This window comes from Octodon degus, unplaced genomic scaffold (assembly GCF_000260255.1).
Source record: "Octodon degus isolate 3935 unplaced genomic scaffold, OctDeg1.0 scaffold00052, whole genome shotgun sequence".
NCBI lineage: Eukaryota > Metazoa > Chordata > Mammalia > Rodentia > Octodontidae > Octodon > Octodon degus.
Genome location: NW_004524628.1, coordinates 3,458,248 through 3,484,967, shown reverse-complemented (window position 1 = coordinate 3,484,967; position 26,720 = coordinate 3,458,248). Strand labels below are relative to the sequence as shown.

Genomic DNA, 26,720 nt, shown 5'->3' with positions numbered 1-26,720 from the left:
AGCGCAGATTGTGGAGTCTGTGGAGAGTGAAAAGTCACGGCTAGGGGCTGCGGTCCGCACGTGTGCCAACGTTAGAATCAGAACGAACATACAAATGCGTGTAAAACCCAAGGAAATTTAATTGGCGCCTCATCACCTTCAGAGCTTCACTGGAGCTGGGTGCCAACTTCCCCATCCTATGTTTATCTTATGCCCGGATTCGCGTATCACTTAGCCATTTCGGTGCTCAAGAGTACCTCAACAGGATGAGCAGGCAGATAAATAGTTCGGTTCTCCAGGACCGCGGTGGCGTCTCTGGAACCAGCCCACAGCCAACCCGTGGGAAAATAGCAGGCGCTGGCCACGCCCACACCCAGCTCAAGCCCCGCCTCCAGGTCCTAGAGCAAAGACCCCGCAGGGCTGTCTATGGCAGCGCCTGATTTAGCTTAGCTTTGTAGCCGACAATTTTTCGCTTCGCCTGAGCTCCTGAGCTGGGGCTTGGGTTTGGAGCCTTCGGCATTCATTGCTGATTGAGTCCAGAGTCTGAAGCGGAGCCGTAGCGGCAGGCGGTAGGGAGGGCAGCCCTCAAGGGAGGCGGGGTGCCGCTCGGGCGCCAGCATGGCGGCTGCAGTGCGGGCCGCGAGGTGTCTGCCCTCCCTGCGCGGAGTCCCCGCGGGTGAGTGCGGGAGTTGGGGACTCTGAGCGCGCAGGAGCGCGGGCCTCTTCTCGGGCGTGTGGGGCAACCCACGAGGAGCGAGGCTGCGGCCTCTGGTCCTTCGCGCCGCTTTCCTGCGCTCGCTGTGTGACTTTGCACGCGTTCTGTCCCTCTCTGGGCCCTGGAAAGTGAGGTGCTGAGCTTGAACGGGACGCTGCTGACCAAGGTTATTTTCAGCTCACGAAACTGCAACCTGCGCGAAGAGGAGCGGGATGAGGCCGATCCTGGGCTCGGGGCTGAGGGCCGCCGGCCGAATTCGCTGGGAAAATCGTAGGAGTCTTAGTTGTTTTAGATGCCGGGGTGACCGGTGCCCTTGAGACAGAGACGACGGATTGGAATGTCAGAAAGCACCTTGGCGGGTCCCCTCCCCACCCCTCGATGGTTGCCGGAGAGCTCCGGGAAGGGCGATCTGCTGTTCTGCACGGCTACCTCCGGGAGCCGCTTAGGGATCGGCTTTGCCTGCTGTTTGCTCTATTTTATTGCAAGGCTACAGTCCAGCATTTGTAGTTTCAAAATCCAGAGCTTCTTAAAAACGGATAAAGTGAGGTTTTTTTTTTAAAAAAAGAACAAAAACAAACAAAAAAATTCATTTTGCTGTAGAACTTGACCTGCAGTCATTTGGTGGAAAATTGCCCAGAACTTTCCTTGCCTTTGTCCATGCTGTGACCGTCTGTCACCTTTCGCCATTCTCCTTTCACATGGCTGTGGCCTTGCTTTCCTTCCAGTGTCGTATGAGATAGATTCTATTAATATTATTACCATTATTCTCCTTTTAGCAGATGTAGGGGTTAAGTTCAGGCTAAGGAATGAACTTTCACATCCACAGCACCTGACTCCAAAGTATTGATTCCTAGTACTTTAAAAAAAAAAAAAAAAAAAAGCTATTTATACACAGTGGAGTAGTATGTGCTATAAGGAAGGCTAAACTTGAGTAATTTACTGGGCAAAGGATGTGCCTTGAGGTCATAGTGTTAGATGGCATAAATCAGACACATGCTTAGATGTTGCATCATTTCTCTTCTCTGAGAAACCTAAAGTGTGAGTAAATTAAAGAGCAAAGGAAGAGGTGTAGGTGATAGGAAACAGGAGGTGGCTGTCACATGGGAGGGAGACCAAGAGATGGGAGGGGGTTAAGAATTGGGGTGTGGGGTCAGGGAGATGGCTCAGTGGAATAAGTGCTTCCCTGGCAATTGCAAGGGTCTGAGTTCAATCCCCAGTTCGCAAAAAAAAAAAAAAAAAGAATTGGGATGTGTTGTTCGCCTGTGCCACAGGCATGGATGAGTTCAGGAGCACCACACCTGGGGAAAGGGTGCAGGGATCCGAATGGTCAGGTCTGCAGGGCTCTGGGGCTGGGGAGGCTTCACCAGGAGCTGAGGTGTTCACAGGGCAGGAGGACCTGGGGGGACATAGAAGTGTCCCGGAGCAGAATGGGACGCTGCACCTGTCAGGTGGACAGCAGAGAGGAGGGCAGAAGGGCAGCACTGCTGGCCAGCTGGTGGTTTTCTGCTTTGCATTTCAGGCAGCAAGGGTCCAAGGAGCGGTTGGGGCCACAAAGTGACTGTACCTGTCATTTTAGAAAGGCAGTGACTTAGGTTGCACTGTATTACCCTGTGGCTGAGCAATGGGGAGGTCTGAATGGAGTCAGGCAGCGAGGCCAGAGTGGAGCATGTGGCTGATGGTGGTCTGAGTTTTGTTTTCTGAGACAGGGTCTTACTGTGTAGTTCCTGTTGGCTTAAGCTCACTGTGTAGCTCAGACTGTCCTTGAACTTGCAGGGATCCTACTGCCTCAGCCTCCCGGGTGCTGGGATTATAGAAGAGTGCCACCTCGCCAGGCCAGGTGGATGATGTTGTTTTGTTTTTTTTTTTTCAGAACTGAGGATTGAACTCAAGGCCTTGTGCTTGCCAGGCAAGCACTTATTCTACTGAACTACACCCCCAGCCCATGGGTAGATGATTTTTGAGGCGACTTTAAAGCACAGATCTAGTTGGATGTTGGGGAAGGGAGCAGGTGGTGTGTTATGTCACTTGAAAAGGGTCGTGGAGCCCAGAAATCACTCAGCCACTTATCCTACTTCCTTTATTCTGTAAATATTAGTAATCTGGGGTGGCTATTTAAGTTGTTTAGATTCATGTAGAGATACTTCTTTATTAATTTATTTGGGCATTTCTAATTTATAGGTCATTTCTGGTCCAGGCAGCTTGCCCACAGCGCCTTTCCAGCAGCTTCTGCTTTGTCATCGAAGACTGGGACTCTCAGCAGTGGTAAGATTCATTGATTTTTCTAATATTAAATCTTATGATTTTCTCATAAGGTTTAATGTTAGAGTTGCTTCTGCAATTTCTTGGGGGAGGGGGACAGACTGGCTGGGTAGTTCATGCTGGCCTTGCGCTCCTAGTGATCCTCCTGCCTCAGCCTCCCTAGTGTTGGCATTGCAGACCTGCACCCCCACCTGCACTTCTGTAGCTTTTAAAATGTAAATGAATGAAGCACATTCTTTATAATGGAATTTCAGAGTCACATAGTTTTCAAATTTTTTATGATTGCCACTGTCATAGTTCAAAGCTTTGAAAACAGTGGATGCCACATATTGAGTAGTTCCTGTGGAGTAGGCATAAACCCTTGTCTTGGCCCGTCCTCACCCCGGCTTTGGTAAGAAGGCCACCTGCCCCGCTTCATAGCTGATAGAGTGAGTCTTGGTCAGGCTCACTCAGCCGGTGTTGGCAGGGCTGGGGCCTGAGTGGTCCAGGCTTCCAGGCCCATCAGCTAACCCGTCTGAAGTGTAGAGGTTGATTAAATGGTCCCCACTGATTGAAGGAAGTTTTCAGAGTCTGGATGCAGTGCTATCTCCGTAGCTTGCTGCAGCCACTGAATATCATGCCTCTCCTTAACCATATTCTTTGTTATTCAGCATAAGATCTTTCTGATGTCTGGTGGGAAGCAGCTGTCATGGTCTCACTTTGGTTTTCTGCCCCCCCCCGCCCCCCCGCGCCCCCCCATGCATTCTCTCAGCGCAGCACCAGGCTTCTCCAGGGCTGCAGGGCTCAGAAGTGTGTGCGCTGTTTTGTCAGCATCAGTCCTGTTTCCTCCCATCCCCGGCTCCTCTTCCTCACCTGCCACCACCTCCTGTGGGCTTGATGGGATGTGGCTGTCTTAAAACATTGTAGAAAATGATACATGAGGGCCAGCCTGATAGTCAGCAGACTAAAGGGCCTGCTTGGGCAGAGCCCAGTGGCCAGGGTTTGATCCCCAGCTTGCCGGCTGGCTTCGCCCCTGGAGCGTGCTGAGATGACTGGGCATGGTGGTACAGGCCTGTAATCCCAGGGTTTAGGAGGCTGAAAACAGGAGGATCACTACAAGTCCAATCCATGTTGTGAGACCCTGTAGATTCTATACTAACTACATGAAAAAAACAAACAAAAAACGATACATGTACATGGTTGAAAGAAATCCCAAGAAGTAGAGAAAGCACTTCCTTCGTATCCAACCTTAAAGGCACCTGTTTTCTTTGGTTGTTTTCTTTTTGAGACAGGGTCTCACTATTGTAGTTCAGGCTTGGCTTGAATTCGTGCCGTCGTCCTGTCCCTGCTCCCTAGCTTCTGGGATTACAGGGCGTGCCACCATGCCCTGCAGCTGTTTCCTTCTCCAGGGGAACCATTGGTACCACAGTTTCTTGCCTACACTGTACTTCTGTAGTTAGTCTATAAAGCGTATTCCCACATTTTGCCTTCCTGCTTTTGTAAACATAAGGGGTGGGCTGCCCTGGGCGCTGGCATCTCGGTTGTATAACCAGCTTCGTTTGCAGTCGTCCAAGTCCGTGCATTGCCAGCTGCATACAGCAGAGGGCGTCGCTTGCCCCTTGTAGACCGTGGAGGAGCTTGGTTTGCATCAAGCAACACAGAAACCCTGGTGTAGACAGAGCCTGGCTCCCTCCCTGTCCCTGCCCCTTACCCCATTCTTTCTTCCTGAACTTGTGAAGGAAGAAAAGGCAAGTTGTCCTAGTTTTATTATCACGCATCAGAATGCAAGGGTTCCAGCCAGCTTCAGTACGTGATAAATGCTTTGTCAGGATGGAAAAGGCACTAACGTCGTCTGTGGGTTTAACTTTTGTTGGCTGTGCTGAGAATTGAACCTAGGATCTTTGCACTGAGCCTCATCTCTACCCATTTTATTTTTATTTTTTTTTTTTGAGACTGGATCTCACTAAGTTCCCCAGGCTGGGCTGAAACAGGATCCTCTTGCCTCAGCCTCCCTGAGTGCTGGGTGTGCCGGTGTATGTCACCTTACCGGGCTGGATTTGCTTCTTTAGATAGCTACATTCATTGCATGAGAGAACTACAGCTTCTCTGACTAGCATGGACATTTAAGTTCCTAGTTCTAAATCAAAACAGCCATGTGGTTTGTGTGTGTGTGTGTGTGTGTTAAGACAGACTGTCCTCAAAATGTTTCTTAAGAGGTCATGAGCTTAGTGACTAATTTTTATAGTAGCAACAACTTGATGTTTCGCCACAGCCATGGAGTACCTAACTCAAAGTTTTCTTCCACCTGCCTGCAGGAACTTTGTCACCATGGGGCCCCAGGGACGATGGTCATTTCACCAGCTTGAGCCGCCTGCTGCAGACACAGTGCTGCGTTTCTTCCCCCAGCACCCTGTTGGGCCAGCAGCTTCGACCCTATAGTTTCTTCACTAAATGTACGTAGAATGGCCACAGACATCTCCCTCCTTGCGACAGGAGAACAGAGGTGTTTTTGTATCTTAATTTTTCCTGTTTCTTAAATGAGTTACCATTTTACTTGCTAGTTTGTGTTGTACTATTAAAGTGTTCCTCACTGTCCTCCTAGCGTGAGCTATACTTACACTTGTGCTTTGCAGGGTGCCAGTTTACTTCATTCCCCTCACTTGGGACACCTGAGGCCTCCGGGGTATCGAATCTTGGCCCAGACGTCCTGGTGACTTAGAGCCACGCAGAGAACACTCTGTTTTAGTTGTGCCTTTGCTCAGGAGCAGGAACAGTGAACTAGGAAAGTTAATTTTAGGATGTTACTGTACTCACGCTGTTCCTATTTGTGATTTTATTTGAAAGTCTAATCAGGTCTAAATTTAGCTTGTCAAGCAGTAAATAGAGTTTGAGTTCCACTTAGGCAGATTTAAAAGAAGTAGGATAATGAAGGTAATTCATTATAACCTTGCTATAGTCTTCAGTAAAAACAGAAAAATAAATGAAAAAAATTAGCATTATATTAGAATGTTTTTGAAACAACAGAATAGATAAATTGGGGAGTTTCCTGAGATTCTCCATGTTTCCTGTGTATACTATTAGTTTCTTTAAGAGAAAATTTTGTCCTTTGATTTCTTCTTTGTAAGAGAGGATTGTGTTGTGTTGTGTTTTGTTTTTGAGACAGGGTCTTGCTGTGTAGCCCAGGCTGGCCTTGAACTTGTGGTGATCCTCCTGCCTCTGCCTCCAAGTGTTGAGATTATAGTGTGTATCCCTTGCTTGGCCAAGAGAATCTTGTTCATATTTGTGACTTATGCTCTGAGTGACACTCTGGCCCTTTTAGGGTCATGATACATAGCATATAAACCTTTGTTATTTTCCATTTTGTTGTGAAATTTCATTTTATTTTTCATAGAAGTAGGACTGTTATTTTTTTATTAATATCTACTTGTAGTACATTAAAATAAAGAGTTAAAACACCCTAGAAAATATAAAACCAGGCACCTGTGTTGCAGCTGAGGCATCGCTGGCTTGCTTCCCCTCACGCCCCATGCGCTGTGCCTGCTGCGGACTTCCCGGGCAGCGCTGCGACCTCAGGGCATCTCACTGTGTACGGCCCGCTTGAGACTGGCGGCTGCCTGTGCAGCAGGGAGGCAAGAGCAGGAGTGATACAGTCACAGGCCTCGTAGCTGGGGATGCCTGGCCCTGAGGTGCCATGGAGAACGCTCTGAGGAGAACGGAGCTGTGGGTGGAGCGGGGGCTCTTAGTCTCTTCCCTCAGTGCCCACGGCGCTGCTCCTTAATGAGTTCTCCTTGTGCTTTGGAAGAGTACGTCAGAATCACAGGCTTAGGGCCGGGGAGATGGCTCAGTGGAATAAGCACTTCCCTGGCAGGTGCAAGGGCCTGAGTTCAATCCCTGGTTCTGCCAAAAAAAAAAAAAAAAAAAAAAAAAGATTTATTCATTTGGCCTTTTAGTCCTCTCCTGTCTGAGAGCCGATCTGGGGCCCTGAACTTGGTAATAAAAGGCTTTCCAAATTCCAAAAAACAAAAGAATCACAGGCTTGTGAATTTTTATTTTTAGTTGCCTTCTCTCATTCTAAAAAAAGCCTTTTCCGTCTCTCTCCTCGTGGGGTGCCCCTTGCTGTCATTGAGCCCGAACCTGAGCTGTTGTCCCGGCTCTGCCTGTCTGTCTTTGGGCCCCTGTTCTGTGACTCTGACCTTAGGAGTTCTTACTCCCAGGCCGGACTCGGATTGACTCCAGAGGGCAGGCTCAGTTAAAGCTAGCGAGTTTTGCTGTTTCTATAGGAAGTAGTCTTTACTTTGCTAAATCTCTAAGAAATATTTTAAAAAGCCACAATTCTTCAGTACACGTTCATTTCCTTGCTAAGCCTGTGTCATGCCAGAAAGAGAGCCTACCACTGAAATTCCTTTGATTCAAATTAGTAAGCAGTGCGTCCTGGCATGATTAAGAGAGGACTCAGGTGCTGGGGTTGGCTAGCGGGAGGGCATCTGCCGAGCGCGCGTGAGCCTCGGGCTCCGTCTCCTACTCTGCAGAGGGGGGAAGAACTCAGTGCAGTGCATCGAGTCGACTGCTGCGGTGGAGTCTGGTACACATAAAATGCACATGCTATTTTATATGGTTAAGATAGTTAGCAGACGTATGTGTTAATCTGATTGTTCCTCTAGGAAATGACAGAAAGAGTTGAAATAATAGTAAATCTGCGGCCTGAGATTTAGCTCAGTGGCACAGTGTCTGCTTTGCAAGGTCCTAAGTTCGATTCCTGGTAACAAAGAAAAAGTAAAATTATTTAGTTCAACTTGGACTTACTTTAACTAACTTGTAGCCATTAAAAAATCATGTTCTGATTAATATTTAATGTTCAGAATTAGGAAAAAGCTTACATTCTAAGAGACAAACAAAATTATGCATAATGTAATTTTAATTGTGTTTAAAGCAAATAAGTAATGCAGTCAAATATGCACTCACATGTAAAGAAAGATTTCTGATCTAACAATGAGGTATTTATTTTCATATTACCTTTTCATATTTTTTTTTTTTTATTTTTATTTTTTGGTTTATTTATTTATTTATTTAGTGTGTGTGGCCAGCTCAGCCCACCAGGGGGCGGGGCTGGCTGGCATGTGGTGCTGGGGGATTGAACCACAGTCCCTGTGCTTTGCTTAGCTTAGCTTAGCTTAGCTTGTTCTAAGTAGGTGCTTTAGACCACTAAGCCATCTCACCAGCCCCACCTTTTCATATTTTTAAAAATAATTTTTATAATTAAAAAATACCAAAAAAACTTAGTGTATTCAAAAAATAACATGTATGATTTGCTGTCTTTTGCAAATGTGGTTAGAATTTTATTTTTCTCTTACATTTTTTTTAAGAAACTTATCTAAAAAAAAAACTTATCTCAATTTAGTCTTCCTATTTTGTGTTATTGTCCAGATCCTCTTAAAGTTGAATCCTGGGCCAGGTATATAGCTCAGCATGACAGTGCCTGCCTGGCAAGTGCAAGGTCTTGAGTTTGATTCCTGGTACCAAAACAAAAAAATCCTTTTAAACTCTTTTAAATTTTATTTTTATTTTTAGCTGTAATAACATACATACAACATGTATTTTGCTTGCCCACTAAGTGCACAGCTCAGTCCAGGGAGCGCCCACGGCTGCGTAACTGACCTCCAGGTGTTTTCATAGTGTGGGCCTCGAGCTCTGTGACCTGGATGCAGTCCCCGTCCCTCTTCTTCCATCCCCAGGAGCCGTCTTTCTGCTTCTGTGAAGCTGACTGCTTTCCATATCTCATGTAGTAGTTGGCTTTTTGTGGCTGGCTTATCTCACAAATTTTACAGACAGGGTGTAATTCTCTGTGTAATTTAACCCCTTTTATTACAGGATATTGCCAGCATAAGCGCAAGAGCAGGGCACGGCCTAATGAAGCCCTGTGTGTTCGTCACCCAGCTCCAGCCACTGCCAGCTCAGGGGTAGTTTCATTCCATTGACATTTGCCACTTCCCCAACCCCAGTTATTTTGAAGTGAATCCCACATGCCGTAGTACTCTATACTTAATATGTTAATGTATATCTCCAAAGACAGGAGCTCATTTTTTAAAATAAACACTTCCCCCTTTTTTTAGAGTATTTATTTATTTATTTGGTACAGGGTCTCGCTGCGTAGCTCGGTCTCCTATCTCAGCCTCCCCAGTGCCGGGGTTATAGGTGTGCGCCACCACACCAGGTTTTAGTGGTCAGCTCAGCACAGGGCCAGCACAGCATGCGGCATGCGGTCCTGGGGATTGCACCCCGGTCCTCGTGCTTGCCAGGCAGGTGCTTAGACCACCAAGCTATCTCTGCAACCCTTAGAGAGTACATTAAAGGATTTACTATTTTTAAAAATGTATTTGGTTGTTACAGGGCCTCACTATGCAGCTTGGACTCATAGTGATCCTCCTGTTTTCAGCCTCCCAAGTGCTGGGATTACAGGTGTGCACCACTATACCAGGGCTCTGGCTGGCTCAGCCCATCCTGGGGGTGGGGCTGGCGTGGCATGTGGTTCCAGGGATCGAACTGTGGTCCCTGTGTTTGCCTAAGCAGGTGCTTAGTCCCTGAGTTATCTTGCTGGCCCCATGATTTACTACTTGTAGTAAAGTTGAATTATAGTCAATGGACCTCTTAGTAAACTTTCGTTTTTAATAGCATTCATTGGTACTTTTATTTACTTATCTTGTTGGTAATCCAGCCTGGCCTTGAACTCCCATGTAACCCAGGCTGGCCTTGAACTTGAAATCACCTGCCTCAGCCCTGTGGGTGCTGAGATTTCAGACGTGCACCACAACCCCTGGCTTATCAGTGCCATCATTTTTACCGTGTGAGGGGGCATCAGTTCTTTAGTAAGAGTTTAGTTTGAGGCTGGCACTTTATTTTGAACCTGTGGTCCTGTGCTGTGAATCTGTGTTGGTCTAAAGTTTGAGCTTTATCTTTTGTTGAATCACAGCCTGAGCATCTGGGCTACGCAAAGCAACCTGTGGCGCGAAATCTCACACTCTCCAACTTCTTCCGGAAGATTAGCTGTATTACATGTGAAAATAGGATCCTGTATAGATATGATGCATTATAAAATAGTGTAAGTCCAGAGTGCTTTCGTTCTCCATGTTACCTACCTGGACTATCAAGGCCAGGTCCTTCAGGTAGGGAGCAGGTAGAACTTGTTTTAAAGTTGAACAAAGGTCCTCGTTGTCTTCTAGATATGATCTCTCTATCCCTCTGTCTGTCTTAGAATTTTGATGAGGATAGCATTTATGTAGCTAGATTTTTTGTATTTTGCAGTTTTATTTTTTTTACACCCCTGGGAGTTCCAACTCAGGGGTGCTGTACTGCTAAGATCCCTCTCAGCCCTTTTTATTTTGAGACAAGGTCTTCCAAATTGTCCATGCTGGCGCCTAACTGGCGATCCTCCTGTCACAGCCTCCTGAGCAGCTGGGAGTGCAGACGTGCACCTCTGCACTCAGCCCTGATTCTTTAATAAGTAAGTTGGTAATAAAAGCTGGTCATACAGTAGATGGCGATGCTGTGGAAGGCTGGAATCCTTGGAAAGGCAGAACTTAAATCCAATAAATAATGTTATTGTACTAATAAAATCCAGTAATGATCAGAAGTGAAGAATTTAAGTGTTCTATACATACACGGGGAAAATATTGACAAGCATATGATGGAAATGAAATCTGGGGTCCTATGAATTCACAAATAGCAATAAGTGAGCGTGCCACAGCCTATACACACATGACTCACACACGTGTGCACTCGAGGGTTAGTTGTCAGGTATCTTTAAGTGCTCCTCCTGTCGTGGGTTTCGGCTAGACTAGAGTGAAAGGTGAATCTGAGTGTCTTGGTTCCAGGCCAGAGACACTTAGGGCCTTGACATAAGAGTAGAGCACAATTTCAGTTCTTCAGATTGATGGGTTTCCATTGAAGTGCTTTTTTTATGTTTTTGAAACCAAGTTTAACTATGAAGTTCAAGCTGGCCTTGAATTCACTTTGTAGCCCAGGCTGGCCTTGAACTAGCAGGGACCCTCTTGCCTCAGCCTCCCAAGTGCTGAGATTACAGGTGTGTTCCACCGCGCCCAGCTGAGCAGTTGATTCTTGCCTGAGCAGGAAGCCTATATTTAGGAAGGACACTTATTGATTAGCTCAGTGGTGGTTAAGTAGGCAAGAGGACAGGAAGAAAAACAAGGAAGCAACCACTGGTAAGTAACTAGGATTTTGTGGAAAAAAGCAGTAAGATTGGCTCGCCTTGGGCTTTCTGGGAAACCATGTGATGGGTCAAGAATGATTTTGCAAAAAAAAAAAAAATAATAATAATAATTTGCTCTATTTTCTTTATCACTGTGATACAGCAAAGCTGGTCCCCAATGGCCTTTTTATTCAATAGGAGACTGTACATCATTGCTTATTAGCATTTTAAAATAAGACCTGTGTTGTTACAGTGACAGCTGAAGAACTGTGGAAAGGGGCATTAGCAGAGACTGGTGCTGGAGCAAGAAAAGGAAGAGGCAAAAGATCTAAGAAAAAGAGAAGAAAGGATTTGAACAGGGGTCAGATTATTGGTGAAGGTAAATTTACAAAAATGGTGAAAGTGCTTTTAAAGTGTTTTCCTTTGGAATTTATGGGTATTTTAAACTAGAAGCATCAGAATATTTCTCATGAAATGCAGTATGATCTGTGGTTGGTTTCACTGATTGATCAGTTGGTTGGTTGGCTTTTTGGAGACATTAGTTAGGCTTGCCATGTAGTTTAGGCTGGACTTGAACTCACTGTGGAGCCCAGGCTGGCCGGGAACTCAGCCTGCCAAGTGCTAGGATTACAGCCACGCACGGCCACGCGCCACAGGGGTTGCCTTTCTGCATAATGTTTTAGGGGCATTCTGCTCCAGCCTGCGTCCCTTGAACCTGTACATGAGGGTTTCCCTAGGACGTGACACTGGAAGGTGGAATTACCAGCTCGTAGTTGATCTCCACTTGCAAAGTGCTAAGCGACTGCCGAGTGGTCCAAGCAGCTTGAGCTCCCCCACAGTGTCGTTACCCATGCACACATCGCTGGCCTTTGTTTTTTGAGTTTTCTTGTTGAGACAGGGTCTTGCTATGCAGTTCAGGATGGCCTTGAGCTCACTTTGTAGCCCAGGTTGATCTCTTTGCAAAGATCCTCTTGCCTCAGCCTCCTGAGTGCTGGGATTGCAGGTGTGCATCACCATGCCCAGCTATTGCCTGACATTTTAACACTTAAATAATAAATACTTTTTTCTTTTTCTTGGAGGTTAAGAGCAGAATTTATTTATTAGGGGAGAGAAAGTGTCTATCCAAGAGAGGGACAGAGGGGACCTGCGTAGGTTGCCAATAAATGGTTTTATAAAATTCTTATTTCTATTTGTAAACCTTCAGGACATTCGGGTTTCCTGTGGCCTGGCTTGAATGCCCCGCTTACGAAAAATGGAGTAGTGCAGGCCATCGCCCAGAGAAGCAAGGAGGAGCAGGAGAAGGTGGAGGCCGACCTGTTCCAGCAGCGGGAAGAGTGGGACCGGAAGAGGAAGATTAAAGTGAAGCGGGAGCGCGGCTGGAGCGGCAACACGTGGGGTGGCATGAGCCTCGGGCCTCCCGACCCCGGCCCCAACGGAGGTAGCAGGAGCCTGGGTTTGCCTGCCGTGCGCCCGAGGGGGGAGTTGGCATTCTGGAATGTGTTTTGAAACAGTTTTTGTACTTACCTGCCTGGATTGCCCCTCACAGAGAGGGATCTGAGCGTCTCCAGTAACAGCGCATCCCGTCCCAGCCGTGTTCCACAGGTGGCAAGGCCCAGGACTGCGCGGGCCTTTGTCTCGTGGCTGCTCAGAGCCTTAAATGTGGTGATGGGCGTCATGGGTATGCGCGTGGGTGCTGGGTTTCCCAGACATGGTGGCCCCAGTGGGACATGGGGAACCATGTGGCCCATGAGTGCAGTCTCAGTAACAGCAGCCAACAAGCCAGAGAGTTGCTGTTAGGCTTTTAAACACAGGAAACAACAATCAGTAATACTTGGGCCAGATTAGAAAACGGAGTCTCTCCCCTGGCTCCCAGCGCACAGACTGGTAAAATTCACCTGAAAATCCTGTGCTGGCCAAAGAGGGGCCTGAGGAAGTTGGCAGGAGTCTGGCCGGGCTCCCTGGAAGTGTGGCTGAAGGCAGCAGGGAGAGGCTGAGACCGAGCGGTCGAGGCAGGCGGGCTCAGGCGCTCAGAGCCTGGGACCAGCCTGGGTCGCAGGGTTGGCAGGAGCAGAGACAGGTTAGGTGTCGGGGAGCCCATGTGGCTGGCAGGGGCCGGCTGTACGTCCGGCAGACCCCTTGATGCTGAGGTGACAGCTCGGGATTATCCCAGGGAGCAGGAGTTGTGTTTTTAGAGGAATGGTGATTGGTCATGAGTTGAAGCAGACTCATGTAAGCATAAGCTTTATTTTGGTGTCTTAGTCTTGTAGAGTTGAAATGTCCTGAAGTAGGAAGTTTTTTAAAATAAGAAAGGACCATAGAGAACATTTGAAATGCTTGCTGTTGTGAGCAGAGAGAAACTAAAGAACTTCACAGGCTGGCGGCCATGGGGACCGGCGAGCACAAGTGTTGCCATGGCTGTGTGCACACAGCAGGCAGCTGTGCCCTGTGCCACATTGATTCCGGCCGGCCGAGAGAGTCGTGAGGAGAGCGAAGGAGGCGGCAGTTGAGGGCACTTGGTTGACACAGTGGATTTAAGCATCCTGCTCATGGGGAGCAGGCCACAGTGGTGGCCAAGGGTCGGGAGGAGCTGGAGGAGGCAGGACCCAGGCGGGGACATGAGTGACCAGGACGTGAGCTTGGGGTGAGAGCAGCCCCTGCTGGTGACGGGCATAGGGCACAGCCTGGAGAGTGGCACAGATGTGAGATCCTGGAAAGTCCGTTAGGACAGCAGTGTTGAGACTGCTTTGTACGTGAAGGGGATAGACGCATTTATCTGCACGTGTGTTTCTTTTCTTGTAGAAACATACGAAGATTTTGATACCAGGATACTAGAGGTAGGCATGCCAAATTCAGTACTGGTTATGCCCTAGACAGGTCGGGTGGGTGGGGGAGGGCTAGGAGGAGCAACCTGGAGGTTTTCTCAGACCTTGAGCCAATCTGGGTAAGGAAATAAACTTCATTTCCATTCCTTGATGTTGGCTGAGTTAACTATCACCCTTTCTGGCGGGCTGCGAGTTGTCCAGGCACCTTGAGTGTTGTGGTTGATAGCAGAATATAAGTTTCCTCCTGGTGTGAGCTAATGCGGCACTAGCAGGCTGTCCCTGGGCTATGACCCAGATGTGTGTAGTTCTCCATTCAGGGAGCAGAGACCAGGCGAAGCTCAGCGCCGAGCTGAATGTCCAGTTGTGATGGGGAAATGGTCCCTGGAAACCAAAGCAGGTGGCAGTTGGCAGTAGTCGCGCTTTGCAGAGCTTTCTCTCAAATAGTCAGTGTCCCTCTGAGCTGGACTGCATGCTTAGTCCATGTTTAATATCATACGGAAGAATCATTTATTGAGTTGTGATAGCGCCTCTGAATATATTCTTTTTTCAGTGTGTTACATCATGGAATTTAAAATAGTGTTTGCAAGTGCGTATATTGGTTCTAGTCTTAAAAGTCACTCCCTTTGTAAAACTCTTGAATATGGCTGTGGTTTCCTGTAAGAGTGTCTACAGCAATGGACTCAACCTCTCTTTTCCTTCAATTCCATTTTATAGGAAAGGGGTCACCCTGAGCTAGGGAGCCAGCTGCCTTACAAGCAGTTTATTTAACAGATTCATAATTCCTGACCTTTAATATGGGCTGGAAAAAATGCTTATTTCCTATGTTCATAATAAGCAGGTATTTTAAATTTTTTATTCTCATTTGTACCTAATCCTTACTGTAGAGCTCCAAGCCTGTGCTGTTATTTTTGTGTGCTGTATTTCATCGTTTCTAAGATATCTTAGTATCTTATGGGTTAGGTTGGCATAGGATTTACTATCAGCAATAAAGTATTTCAAAGTGTGATCCACCACTTTTTTCTTTTTCTTGGTACCAGGGATAGAACTCAGGACCTTGTGCTTGCCAAGCAGGTGCTTAAGCCACTGAGCTATCTCAGCCCTACCATGTTTTTCTTTCCTGTGGCATATTCATTAAGTAGGATATATTGAGTTGTACAGTTTCAAATTCTTTGGATTGTTTTTAGTACTAGGGATCAGAGTCATAACCTTGTGCTTGCCAGGCAGACACTTACGCTGCTGAGCTATCTCCCTAGCCCCTTCTAATTCCTTTAGGAGTTATCTCAGGTGAATCTTTATAACCCTGTGAAAGAGGAAGACAGAGTCTTAGTTCCATTCTGTTCCTGTGGAGTAAGGAGTCAGCCCAGAGGGAGGTTTGGCTCCAGTGCTTCTTGCTTGTTGCTCTGGCCCATGCAGTCAGGTGGTGGCCTGAGGGGTCAGGCGGGTCCTGCCAGACCCCTGCTCCAGAAACTTCTTCTTGCTGACACATTGTGTCTTTTAGGTAAGAAATGTGTTCAATATGACTGCAAAAGAGGGAAGAAAGAAGTCGGTCCGCGTCCTGGTCGCCGTGGGGAATGGCAGAGGAGCGGCGGGTGAGTGAGGGTGCTAGCCATGGTGGCCGTGGTGGCCCGAGCCCTGCAGGGGGCCCTGGGTCCCGGCTGCTGGCCTGAGTTTTTCTGCGGATTAAACTATTTACTGATCGGAGCCCACAGACCTTGTAGTTTGTAAACATTTTAGAGAGAGAAGAAAGAATGGTTCTTCCCACTTTTTCCTTTGAGGACTATAGATATTTTAAAAGGCCTAAGACACTGTTCTATTAATAGCCGAAACCTAAAGGGGAACATTCCCAAAATAGTACAGCTGTAGAGTATAGTCATTAAAGAGCTACAGAAAGTTAATATGCAGTAATGCTAAAAAACAATACATAATGTCATCCCAATTTTTTAAAAAATTTGAGCACCATACTCTGAAAAGGTTAATGATGTTTATTGCAATTGGTAGGTTTGCTAAACATGTAAATTTTCTTCTCTACGTTTTGTTGTAAAAATTCTTTGAACATGTGTGTTTGAAATGTGTTTATGCATGGTGAAGGGGAACACTTGGAAATCTGCCAGTTAACTCATGCTGACGCAAAGCCGAGGCCACACGTGTGGGTGGCGTGGTGCTGGAAGAGCTGCGTGTGAGGTTGGATGGTGCCGGCTCATCCCAGCACTCTGGAGGCTGAGGCAGGAAGCTGCAAGTTTGAGCCCAGGCTGGACGATTTAGCGAGACACTGTCCCAAAAATTAAAAAAATGAAACCATGCTTAATAGTTCTTTTGTCTCACTTCAAAAATATCTTGTCAGAAATTTTGTATTCCCATTTTGACCCTTTTATCTTTTTTCAAAAACCTAGAGGTCACATTGCAGCAGCAAAGTTCTGCACATGCTTTCTTAGAGTTATGTGCAGAAACCTCGTTTTGACATCAGCAGATCCCCTCCGTGCTTCGTACCAGCTCCACCGTGTTCCGTTACACAGATTAACATAACTTCTGTAATCTTTTCTCTATTTTTGAATACTTATGTTATTTCCAGATTTTTACCATTTATTAAAAAACAAAAGGGTTTGGGAGATAGCTCAGTGGCGTAAGTGCCTGTCTGGCAAGTGCTAGGTCCAGAGTTCAATCCCCCGTACCAAAAAATTAAAAAATAAATAAACAGTGAGTTTCTTGTACTGTTTTTTGTACTTTTGCAAGTGTGGCAATAGGGAAGAATTCTTGAAATGAAAGTGCTGCCCAGCACTGTTAAATGGTGATGAGCGTTTCCAGGTTTCCCTCCCAGACGCTGCGTTAATTTCTATCTTTTATGCACCACGTCCTTACCTGGGACGTCAGAGCATGCTGCTTTTCAGTATGCTGTATGAAACACCTGTTAGCATGAGTGTCCAAGGGGTCAACAGCCACAAACTGAGGAGCCATTGAGTTTATTTGGGGTTAGTTAAAATCATGGTTTTGCTGTATAACAGTGTGTTTTTCCCCGTTACGTCTGGTTGTTTTAATCTTGTTTCCAAAAGCGCCCCCTCATGGGGCCGGGGAGATGGCTCAGTGGAATAAGCGCTTCCCTGGCAAGCGCAAGGGCCTGAGTTCAATCCCCGGTTCCACCAAAAAAGAAAAAAAAAAAAAGCACCCCCTCCAACTTTGTTATTTTAGAGCATAGTTAATTTTTTACAGGTTTCTTTGTTGTTGTTGTTGTTGTTGTTGTTGTTGTTGTTTTTCCTGGTATCAGGAGTTGAACTCAGGACTTTATACTTGCCAGGCAGGCACTTGTGCCACTAAGCTACATCCCCAGCCCATAGTTAATTTTTTTAAATTAAGTGCATTTCATTGTATTAGAGCTCTATGAAAAGCAGTGTGATTCATCTCACCCTGGATTTTATAAATCCACCTAAATGTAGGATTTCTAGAATGCCTCAAAACCAATTAGCAAACCTGGAGCCTTGTGGGTTGGACAGCAGGTTTTCTGTGGGTATGAAAGCGAAAGCGCGGTTCTAGGAGGAACTGTAGGAGCTCCACCCAGGAGCATGTCAAAGGCAGGGAGTGCGCCACAGTTACTTCCCCTTTCATACTGTGTTTTTTCTTTTAAAGGTTTTGCCATTGGGAAAGCCACTGAACGGATAGATGCGTTCAGGAAAGTAGGTACAGCTTTTTTCTTTGTTAACATGGGTAAAAGATAAGGAGGGTGCCACAAAAAAGTAGTAATTTGTCCCAGAACTTCCTCATGAGTCCATCAAAGTTTACTGATGAAAGCCATGGCAGGCTGGGCGGTGGTGCACACCTGGAATTTCGGCACTATGGGAGACTGAGGCAGGAGGGCTAGAAGTTGAAGCCCAGCCTGAGTAACTTATCAAGTTATCAAGACCCTGTCTCAAAAGGCAGGGGAGATGGCTCAGTGGAATAAGCGCTTCCCTGGCAAGCGCAAGGGCCTGAGTTCTAATCCCCGGTTCCACCAAAAAAAAAAAAAAAGACCCTGTCCCAAAAAAAGAGAAAGAAAAAGACCCTCTCTCAAAATAAAAAATAAAAAGGGTTGGGGATGTGAGAAAGGCCTGGCTTCAGTCCCCGACACTGCCAAAAATAAAAAGCCATCCCAATTGCTTACAAAAGTAGGAGGTTGGATGCTGACAGAATGTTCAGAGCTGCCAAGGAACCATTACATTAGGTGTGATGGTGTTATGGGGCTGTGTTTTATAAGTCCTTATCTTTTAGAACTATGTGCAGAAATGCTTGCATAGGTGAACTGTTTATAATAAAATATTTTATAAGGAGTATTTTTGATGTCCAAGAAGACATTTAAGAACATGCTTGCCTTCCTTTCTTTAGGCAAAGAACAAGGCCATTCACTATTTGCATTACATAGAGCGATACGAAGACCACACAAGTGAGTGCTGCTGGCTTCTGGAACTGAGCGCGGGAGGCAGCCCTTCTCTGGGCATCTGTGTCTCTGTTACTGTGTTCTTATAAGTGTGTGAAAGGTGGAAGCAAACTTGGGCTCTCGGGGAGGTCTGTGACAGGAGTGAGGTCCCAGCGGTCATCGTGGCTGCAGTGTGGTGACGTCACTTCCAGGGTGGCACGTGGTACTCTTATTTTATTTCAGGAGGCCTCAGGGTCACAGATCTAATCCTTGTTGTGTTTATGTTTTTGGTCTCCAGTATTCCACGACATTTCATTGAGATTTAAAAGGACGCACATCAAGATGAAGAAGCAACCCAGAGGTAACTAAGAATCTCTGGGTGTTAGTTGAAGATACAGCAGGAAGTGGCAGCATTCCTGTCCTCCCCTCTTGTTTTGCTCCCCTTTCCTGGAGCTTGTCTGGGTGGCAGCAGCAGTGTGGACCCGAGGGAGGCTGCGGGAGGACCAGGCTCCTGGGAAAGCGAGTGGCAGTTGGGCCAGGCAGGCAGGAAGAGCCGGGGAGGAGGAGAGAGCGGCAGGCAGGCAGAGGCGGGCCGGGAGTCAGGCGCTGTGGGATGCGTCGGCAGTTGCGGTGTTTACAGAGCACTTGGTTCCCAGCACTTAGCCCCGAGTATTCTCTTTGGGGATCTCTTTGGTCCCTGGGTTGGAACGCGACGCCTGTGCCTGGTAAGCACCCTCACACACCCTCAGCCCTCTCAAGTGTCAGCACAGCCCGCTGTCTCTGCTGACAGCAGTCCTGGGGGTGCAGGGGTGGCCTTTCCTGTGTTGGGGACGAGCAGGCAGGCAGAGCTGTAGGGTTCTTAAACGTTCAGATTCATCTTTCTCTGATGGCTCCACAGTAGGACATGATTTCATGTACCTCAAGTTATATAAACCTACGAAAGCTCGGGTCAGAGAGGCAGAACGTTTAAGGTTCATATCAGCGCTTCTGATAGACCTGCTAGAGCTGTGGCATGGAAGTAAATCGGGAGAGAAAAGGCAAAGCCAGCGCCAGTTGTGCTAATGCGCTAGGACGCCCCTTCTGCTTTAAAGCTGTACTAAGTCACTCAGAAGCCCGGCAGAGCCCATTTAGTTTGTTAGTAAACGGTGCCAGTGGAGTACCAAGGCATCGAGGTTGGAGCTCTGCCGCTCCCCATGCTAACTGCCCGCGAGTAGTTCTTGAGAGCTAAGTCGAGTGCCCGCCAGCCTCAGCGATGTGGTCCGGAACAAAGCCTGAGTTAACTCACCAGTATTATTGTAGGCAATACATTTTAAAATGATAATGTTTGGACATTTGGTTTCATAAAATACATTGCTAAAATTAATTTTATTTTTAAAAGTCTTTTTAAAATATACTATAAAAAATCTCAAATGACATCTATGGCTTCTGTTTCTAATTTACATCATGTTTTTGTTGGCCAGCATGGGAGGGAGGGTCCTGCCCGGGTTGCCCAGCAGTCGGGTAGAGTTAGGTCAGCCTTCAGGGCCGGGGATGTAGCTCGGCGACACAGCGCCTGCCCGGCAAGTGCAAGGTGCTGAGTTCGATTCCCAGTACCAAAACAAAGCAAAGAGCCTTCAGCTCCTCATGCTCCCTGTGATGGCCTTCCGGATGTGCGTGTACGGATCTGTAGATGCGTGCTGTTTGCACGAGTCCCGTGTGCGTGATTCCACACGAGGACAAGGAACCCATCGGAACCTGTCTTTAGCACCCCCTGATGTCCCCAGCTCACGCATGGTCTGGCAGAGCTGAGGAGCCTGTGGTCAGGTCTCTGCAGCAGGACTGTTCTAGGTGAGAACATGTTACATGCCTCCATCCACATGTATTTGGGACACACAGGAGCTAAGTGAGCAGTCAGAGGCCAGCGAGCCAGTAGTGCTCGATTTCTAGGGCGGTCTTTAGCTTAAAGTAGGCGGTTGTTGTGTCTGGCAGATCTGCTGTCCTCCTGGCCCCCATGCTCTGCCCGGGCCAGACCTAGGCTCTGGGGACTGGGTAGCAGACTGACTGTCCCAGCCCTCAGGGGGCTGAATTGCACTGAGTGGACACTTTGGGTAAGAGGTGTCCCGGAACATTTGGAGGCTGTGATCAGAGTGCTGCTGTGGGGTGGCTGGCCACGAGCGGGAGAAGCCTCTGAGGGGGGACAGTTGGGTCCTGAAGTGGAAGGTCGGGGGTGGGGGGAGGGCCTAGGGGTGCAGAGAACTCAAGCAGAGCCCCCTCCTGGAGGAGCCAGCGCGAGGAGGGCATGGATGCGCGTGAGGTTAGCCAATCGCGCAGCGCCCAGGCCGGAAGCCTTTGCAGGCTGTGGAGTCTTTTGTTTCCGTTGTTTTAATTCAGGGAACAGTGGGAAATGAGGGGCCTTAATCATGAATAGTGTTTAAAGCTCTTCTGGAAAGGAGGACAGAAGTGGGGCAGGTGGCCAGAGGGGAGTGGTCCCTAAGATTTGAAGGCCAGGAAGAAGGGAGTGTTCTTGGCTGGTGGCTGGGAGGGCTGGTGGCTGGGAGGGCCAGCAGGCACTCAGGGAGTATGGCAGGGCTATGTCCCTTGAGCCATAGCATGGGTGAGGGTGCCAGGGATTTTCAGGCACCTGCTAGTCTCCGAGCAGCCCAGGTGTTGGCCCCATGTTAAGAGACATGTGTGCTAATCTGCTTGGCCCTACTGCATCCTACTGAAGTCAGCGCCATCTTGGGAGCTCACTGAGTGTTCAGGGCACCCCAGGGGAAGTGGGGACGCTCAGGTGCTGGCCCCCAGGTCCCGCTGGAGCTGTGTGGAAGTCGGCAGAGCGAGTGACAGTGCAGTTTCCCACCCGGCCTTGCCTCCTCCCTAGGTTACGGCCTGCGCTGCCACCGGGCCATCATCACCATCTGCCGGCTCATTGGCATCAAGGACATGTACGCCAAGGTGTCGGGGTCGGTCAACATGCTCAACCTCACGCGCGGCCTCTTCCAGGGCCTCTCCCGCCAGGTAAGGGGCTCTGGTCTGGTTCAGGCCGCAGTGTCCAGGGGCTCCAGAGATGCTCTTGGGGCCACCTGGGCGTTCTGTGCCGCCTGTGGCTGTGTGCGCTGAGTCTGCACCACCGGAGTGGGTGACCGCTGACCTTGAAGAAGTAGCTCAGGTTGTTGGTTTGCTAGTGCGCGTGTCAGTGCGTGATGACCACGTTGGTCCCAGGCGTGGGCGCCCGTGCCTAACAGTCTTAAGTTTTCTCACGCCTTCCCTCCCTTTCCTGCCTTTTCTCCTCCTTCCATTTCTTGGTTCCCTCCCTTTTTACAGAAGGTCTATTTCCCCATTTCCTATTATTTTTTATTTGGTTCTATAGCTTATATAGTTTTTATTTAGTTCTCTATAGTTGGGCTTCTCACATCAGAGAAATTTTGTGGTATGTAAGCTTGTCTCTTTCACTTAGCATTATGGTCTCAAGCTGCGTCCGTGACCCAAGTCTTCCCTCTTCGTGACTGAGTACTGTGCCACATGTGTAAACACCATATTTTTTTTTTACCCATTCTCTGTTGACATATGGGACCTCATGGGTTTTTCTTAAATTTCAAAATTCAGTACTTTTTAAAGCCAGTAATTATAATCTGTATTTTATTATGAAGAGAGTATGTATTTGACTGCAACTTCAAATGTACTGTAAACTAAAGGCAAGTTCATTTCCTAAGTCAGCCACTCCCATCAGCCTTGGATGAGGGAAGCCCCCAGAGTATCCCCACTCGAGAGAACCCTGCTCAGTTTTCAGGTCCCCTGCGTAGGTGGTTTAGGCTGACACCTGAGTTCATGGGCTGGGAACACCAGGATGCCACGCTGTTCTTCCTTGAAGCTGGGCCCCTGGGTCCCTGGCCAGCTCACCTTGCTCGGCCTGGCCTGGCTCCCAGGTGCGGGGCAGCCCTTGGAGGGTGATGGGGTGACCCAGCCCAGACAGCCAGGCTGAGGGTGCCCAGCTGCAGGGATGGTTTCTGAAGAAGATGACCTGGGGATAATGTTAGCCTGTGCTAAGTGTTTGCTGCACCTTTTAAGTCTCTGGGTTTTCCCCTTCCTGTACACTCTAGGTGAGTGCTGTACTGCCGGGCCCTACCCATGCCCCAAATCTCTGATCAAAATATGAACGTGAATTACAAGATAAAGCTGTCTTTGGATGCAAGATTTTTTGGGGAAATTTTTTGTGTGTATCAGGACTAGTTAAAATATCCTTAAAGCACTGCTAAATTCAGACTTTTTTTTTTTTTGGCAGCACCGGGGATTGAACTCAGGCCCTTGCGCTTGCCAGGCAAGCACTTATTCTACTGAGCTGTCTCCTCAGTCCCTAAATTCAGGCTTCTGTTGGAGGTTTAATTGCTAGATGTAACTAAGCTGTTGGTTTTAGGTCGTGTTTGTACTCCTGCAGCCTTGTTCTCTCGTGGGAACCCTTTCCTTTTCTGTTAGTGCTTTGGGCCTTCTAGGGTAGTTACTGTGTGTCATCTCTCTAATGCCACTGGTTATAAAGTTATTTAAGATGCCGCCCAAAAATAAAAGTGTCCCCAATGTAAGTGACATACTTTTCATTGTAAGACCCTCATTTAATTATCACCTTTTATTCATAAAACAGTTTAACTTTTATCTAATTTTGGACATTGGTAAGGTTAGAATACACAGTGGTGGTAACGTCTGGACACGTGAGCTTGAACACACCAGGTATTTTAAGGCACAGTGAATAAGCCATCCCCTGAATTGATGGCCTGTGTGCAGACCCCTGTGCGGCCCTGGCCGGCCTTGTTCCTCAGCCTCCCACCCAGCTCCAGGAAATTTAAACAAAATCTCAGACATCATTTGACTTCATCCATTAACACTTCATGTTCCTAAAAATAGCAGTGACTTCATATCCTTAAGTACCCAGCGTGCTCATGCAAATATCTCCATTTCTCAGATTTTTAAGACATTTTTATGCAATTTGTTTGATTTAGGTTGCAAAAAAAGGCAGCCTGTGCTAAGTGTTTGCTGCACCTTGAAGTCTGTGGGTTTTCCCTTCCTGTACACACTAGGCGTGTGTTCTACTGCTGAGCCCCACCCACACCCCATACTTGGCTTTTTTTTTTTTTTTTTTTTTTTTACTCATTTGTTTGATGCAGGGTCTTGCTACACAATTCAGACTATAGTGATCCTCCTGTCTCAGCCTCCCCAGCACTGGGATTATAGGCATGCGCCACCATGCCCGGTTTTGGGGCTGGCATGGTGCACCCTGGATTCCAGGGCTGGCACCACATGCGTTACTGGGTATCAAACTCAGGTTCTTGAGCTTGGCAGGCAGGCACTTAGACCGCCAAGCTGTCTTCCCAGCGCCCCCAACCCCTGTACGTCATGAGTCAGTGCCAAAAGAAACAACGAGAAGACCTGATGATGACTGCAGCTGCCGAGGTCTCACCGAGATCCATAGCTCTCAGTGTGAGCCCAGAGCCTCAAGCATCCCACGTTTACTGAGGGCTAAAGGCCGGCTAAGGAATGTGCATAATTACTTAAGTGAACACAAACCACTATCTCTACTGACTTCCACCATTTGCCTAACACAAATGCTAGCTGATGACATCCCAAGCAAGGGATCAAAGAGCAGGGCGCCAGCAGGAGAAGCTGTTATCTGCAGCCTTGAGTCCCAGCTTTCCGCAGTTTACAAGTGAGAGACAGCAGCTCTCCTTGGGCTCTGTCTGTTGCTCCCTGCTCTTTTGGGACATTAGGTTTTTGTCTCATCTCTATATTTCTAGACTCCTCCCCCCCCCCTTTTTTAAGGAAATCGCCTTGTTTGTGCTATAGTGTTTCCCATTCTGGTGCTGATTACATATCTCTGTCCTTAATATCTTCCTTGTGTTTCCTATAAATTGGTACTTAGACCTCAGGGTCTGAAGAGATTTGAGGTCCGAGCGCACCAAAGCACATAATTAAGGAATTTGGATTCCTGACCCAAGTGGGGGCTGCGGAGGTGGGGCTGAGATAATTCCATCACCGTGGTTCATCCCCAAAACACATCGCCCAGAACCAGCTGATACGGATGTAATTAATGACTTTTCATTGAATGCTTTTCTTTATCTCTTGCCAGGAAACCCATCAACAGTTGGCTGACAAGAAGGGGCTGCATGTCGTGGAATTCCGGGAGGAATGTGGCCCTCTGCCCATCGTGGTCGCCTCCCCCCAGGGGGCCTTGAGGAAGGACCCGGAGCCAGAAGAGGAGGTCCCAGACGTTAGACTGGACTGGGAGGAGGTGAAGGCTGCGCAGGGCATGAAGCGCTCCGTGTGGGCAGGGCTGAAGCGGGCTGCCACCTGACCTTCCTGGGCCTGCTGCCTTCGCACCCTGGCTGTGGCCTTTTTCCACAAGAAAGTTCAACCTGGATGTCTTCATTTGCAAATAAAAAATCTTTGCTCTGATTGTGTGTGTGTGTGTGTGTGTGTGTGTGTGTGTATTTTAGGGAAGGGTCTACAGGGTGTTCAGGGTCTCACTGCTAGATCAGACTTGTAGTGATCCGCCTGTTTACAACCTCCCAAGAGCTGGGATTACAGGGGCGTGCCACCATGCCCAGTCTCAGTTGCTGTGTCAGCAGGCCCTGAGGGCAGGGACGGCATGGGGAGCCCAGGAATCAAACCCCCAGACCCTGTGCCTGCTTGCAGACACTTTAATCCGCTGAGCTATTTGGCGGGCCCTTAAAAACTTACAGTAAAACACACTGCTTTAATTTCCCTCAGATTCCTCCCCCTTGCTTCAGGGGTTCTCATCCTGTCACCTAGCCACTTGAGGCAGTTCTGGAGACCCTCTTCTGTGTGGGCCCTTGATCTTCCTTGGGGACACTGCTCGAGTCTCACATCATATCTGGTCCAGTGGCTCTTGTGCGTCCTCACCCACCATGCTCACCCGCCTCACACTGCGGCTTCTGACTCTTGCCCCAAGTCAGAATGGCCGTGCAAGGCAAGCATTTTGAATTGATGTGGGACACTGAGGCGGCCACAACAGCACAACTAAAGACACCGAGGAAAGAAGACTTTCCCCTACAGACAGTGGAACAGGTGGTGGGGTAACTTGGAAGTAAGGGGGAGAATTTGTGGAGTGTGTCTTTTAATGACAGTGTGTCTTTCATTGCAATAATTTAGTCTTCACTTAGGTCATTGTATTCTTAGGTGTTATGGTTGGTGTCCCCCAAAGCCCACGCAGTCATGGGGCGGACTTCTAGAGTTTGTGATTAACTCCTGATCCACTGGGATCATGAGTGTGTCACTCCTGGCCTGGGGCCATTATCCTGAATGCACCTGCAGGGAGACAGGCTTGCTCCCTGCAGCCATTGTTGCTGCTCCGCCTCCCTGTGCTTTTGTTCTTTGCCATGAAAGGTTGCCCACTGCCGTGCGCTGCCTTGGAGCCAGCCAGGTGTGGACTGGAACCTCCAGTAACTGTGAGCTAAGTAAACCTTTTCTTCCCTCATTTTGGGTGTCGGGTGTTTGTCCCAGCAGCGAGAGAAGAGTAACTGAGATACTAGGTTATACCTTGTAAGTACTCTGTTTCCATAATCCCATTGCCCGCCCGTCGTGCAACTCTGCTTCTGATGCCTGCTCTGTGTCTCCTGCATCTTTTGCCTGGGAGCTGCACATGATGCACTGCGTGGAAGGCGCCCCCTGGTCTGGGCTGGAGTGATGTAGGGAGGTGAGGTGTGGGGCAAGGGAAGCTTCAGATTTCACCGGGTCCTGGTTGTCAGTGAGCCTAGTGGGTTTTCACGCTGGGAACCTGGAGGCGGAACTCCCCCGAGGGCAGGGGCCCCTAGTGCGAGGCCCCTGGAGTTTCCAGGTACCTGACTTCCGCACTGAGCCATGGAATTCATCAGCCGCCATGGGCCCTTCCCAAGATGTGTGTGTAAACGTTCACAGTGGGCAAACCCTGGAAAGTGCGCAGAAGCCTGTCCGCAGGTGGATGGATACAGGGACCTCCCACAGGCCGGGCCTGGTTGGCAGAGCCGTGTGGTAGTGGTACCAGTTGGTTAGCAGCAGTAGGCAGGAGCCAGCCGTGACTAGATGAATCCTAAAATCTGTATGGAGAGCGAAAGCAGCCAGAGCGTCCTGCCCAGAGACCTGCCATGTGACTGCATTCGCGCAGCGTTCTAGGGCCACCCGCTCATCTGTCGTGCCAGGAAGTGGGGCCAGTGGTTACCTGGGAGTGGGAGGGAGCAAGATGGGCCTGAGGGGGTGGCTGGAGAGAGGGAAAGAGACAGGTACGTTCAGTGTGCTGGTTGTGGCGATGGCCTGGCAGTGGCTTCATATCAAGACTTACGGAAGAATACACCTTAGTATGCAGATCACTATTTAAACTTCATTGAAACCTTGAGGCTGGGGATATAGCTCAGCAGCATA

General features: G+C 48.3%; 1 protein-coding gene across 2 annotated transcripts; it reads left to right on the top strand.

The window, feature by feature from the left end:
- The first annotated feature begins 456 nt into the window (after positions 1–456).
- On the top strand, positions 457–24,744 carry Mrps5 (mitochondrial ribosomal protein S5). Of its 2 annotated transcripts, XM_004633153.2 has the most exons (12): positions 458–655; positions 2,873–2,956; positions 5,248–5,385; positions 11,389–11,514; positions 12,340–12,573; positions 13,935–13,969; positions 15,456–15,546; positions 17,576–17,622; positions 18,308–18,365; positions 18,637–18,699; positions 21,199–21,335; positions 24,433–24,744. In XM_004633153.2, the coding sequence occupies exons 1-12, from the start codon at positions 598–600 to the stop codon at positions 24,655–24,657; spliced, it is 1,296 nt and encodes a 431-aa protein (XP_004633210.1). In that variant the 5' UTR covers positions 458–597; the 3' UTR covers positions 24,658–24,744. The 2 variants fall into 2 exon arrangements, with proteins under 2 accessions (XP_023573168.1, XP_004633210.1); XM_023717400.1 differs by lacking the exon at positions 5,248–5,385 and having other exon boundaries at positions 457–655.
- Positions 24,745–26,720: the final 1,976 nt, after the last annotated feature.

Excerpts from the sequence above, each read along its gene's own strand:
- Mrps5 (XM_004633153.2), top strand. The coding sequence starts at position 598 with ATGGCGGCTGCAGTGCGGGCCGCGAGGTGTCTGCCCTCCCTGCGCGGA. Across the intron at positions 12,574-13,934 it reads CGACCCCGGCCCCAACGGAG|AAACATACGAAGATTTTGAT; the intron begins GTAGCAGGAGCC and ends CTTTTCTTGTAG. Across the intron at positions 18,700-21,198 it reads GATGAAGAAGCAACCCAGAG|GTTACGGCCTGCGCTGCCAC; the intron begins GTAACTAAGAAT and ends CCTCCTCCCTAG.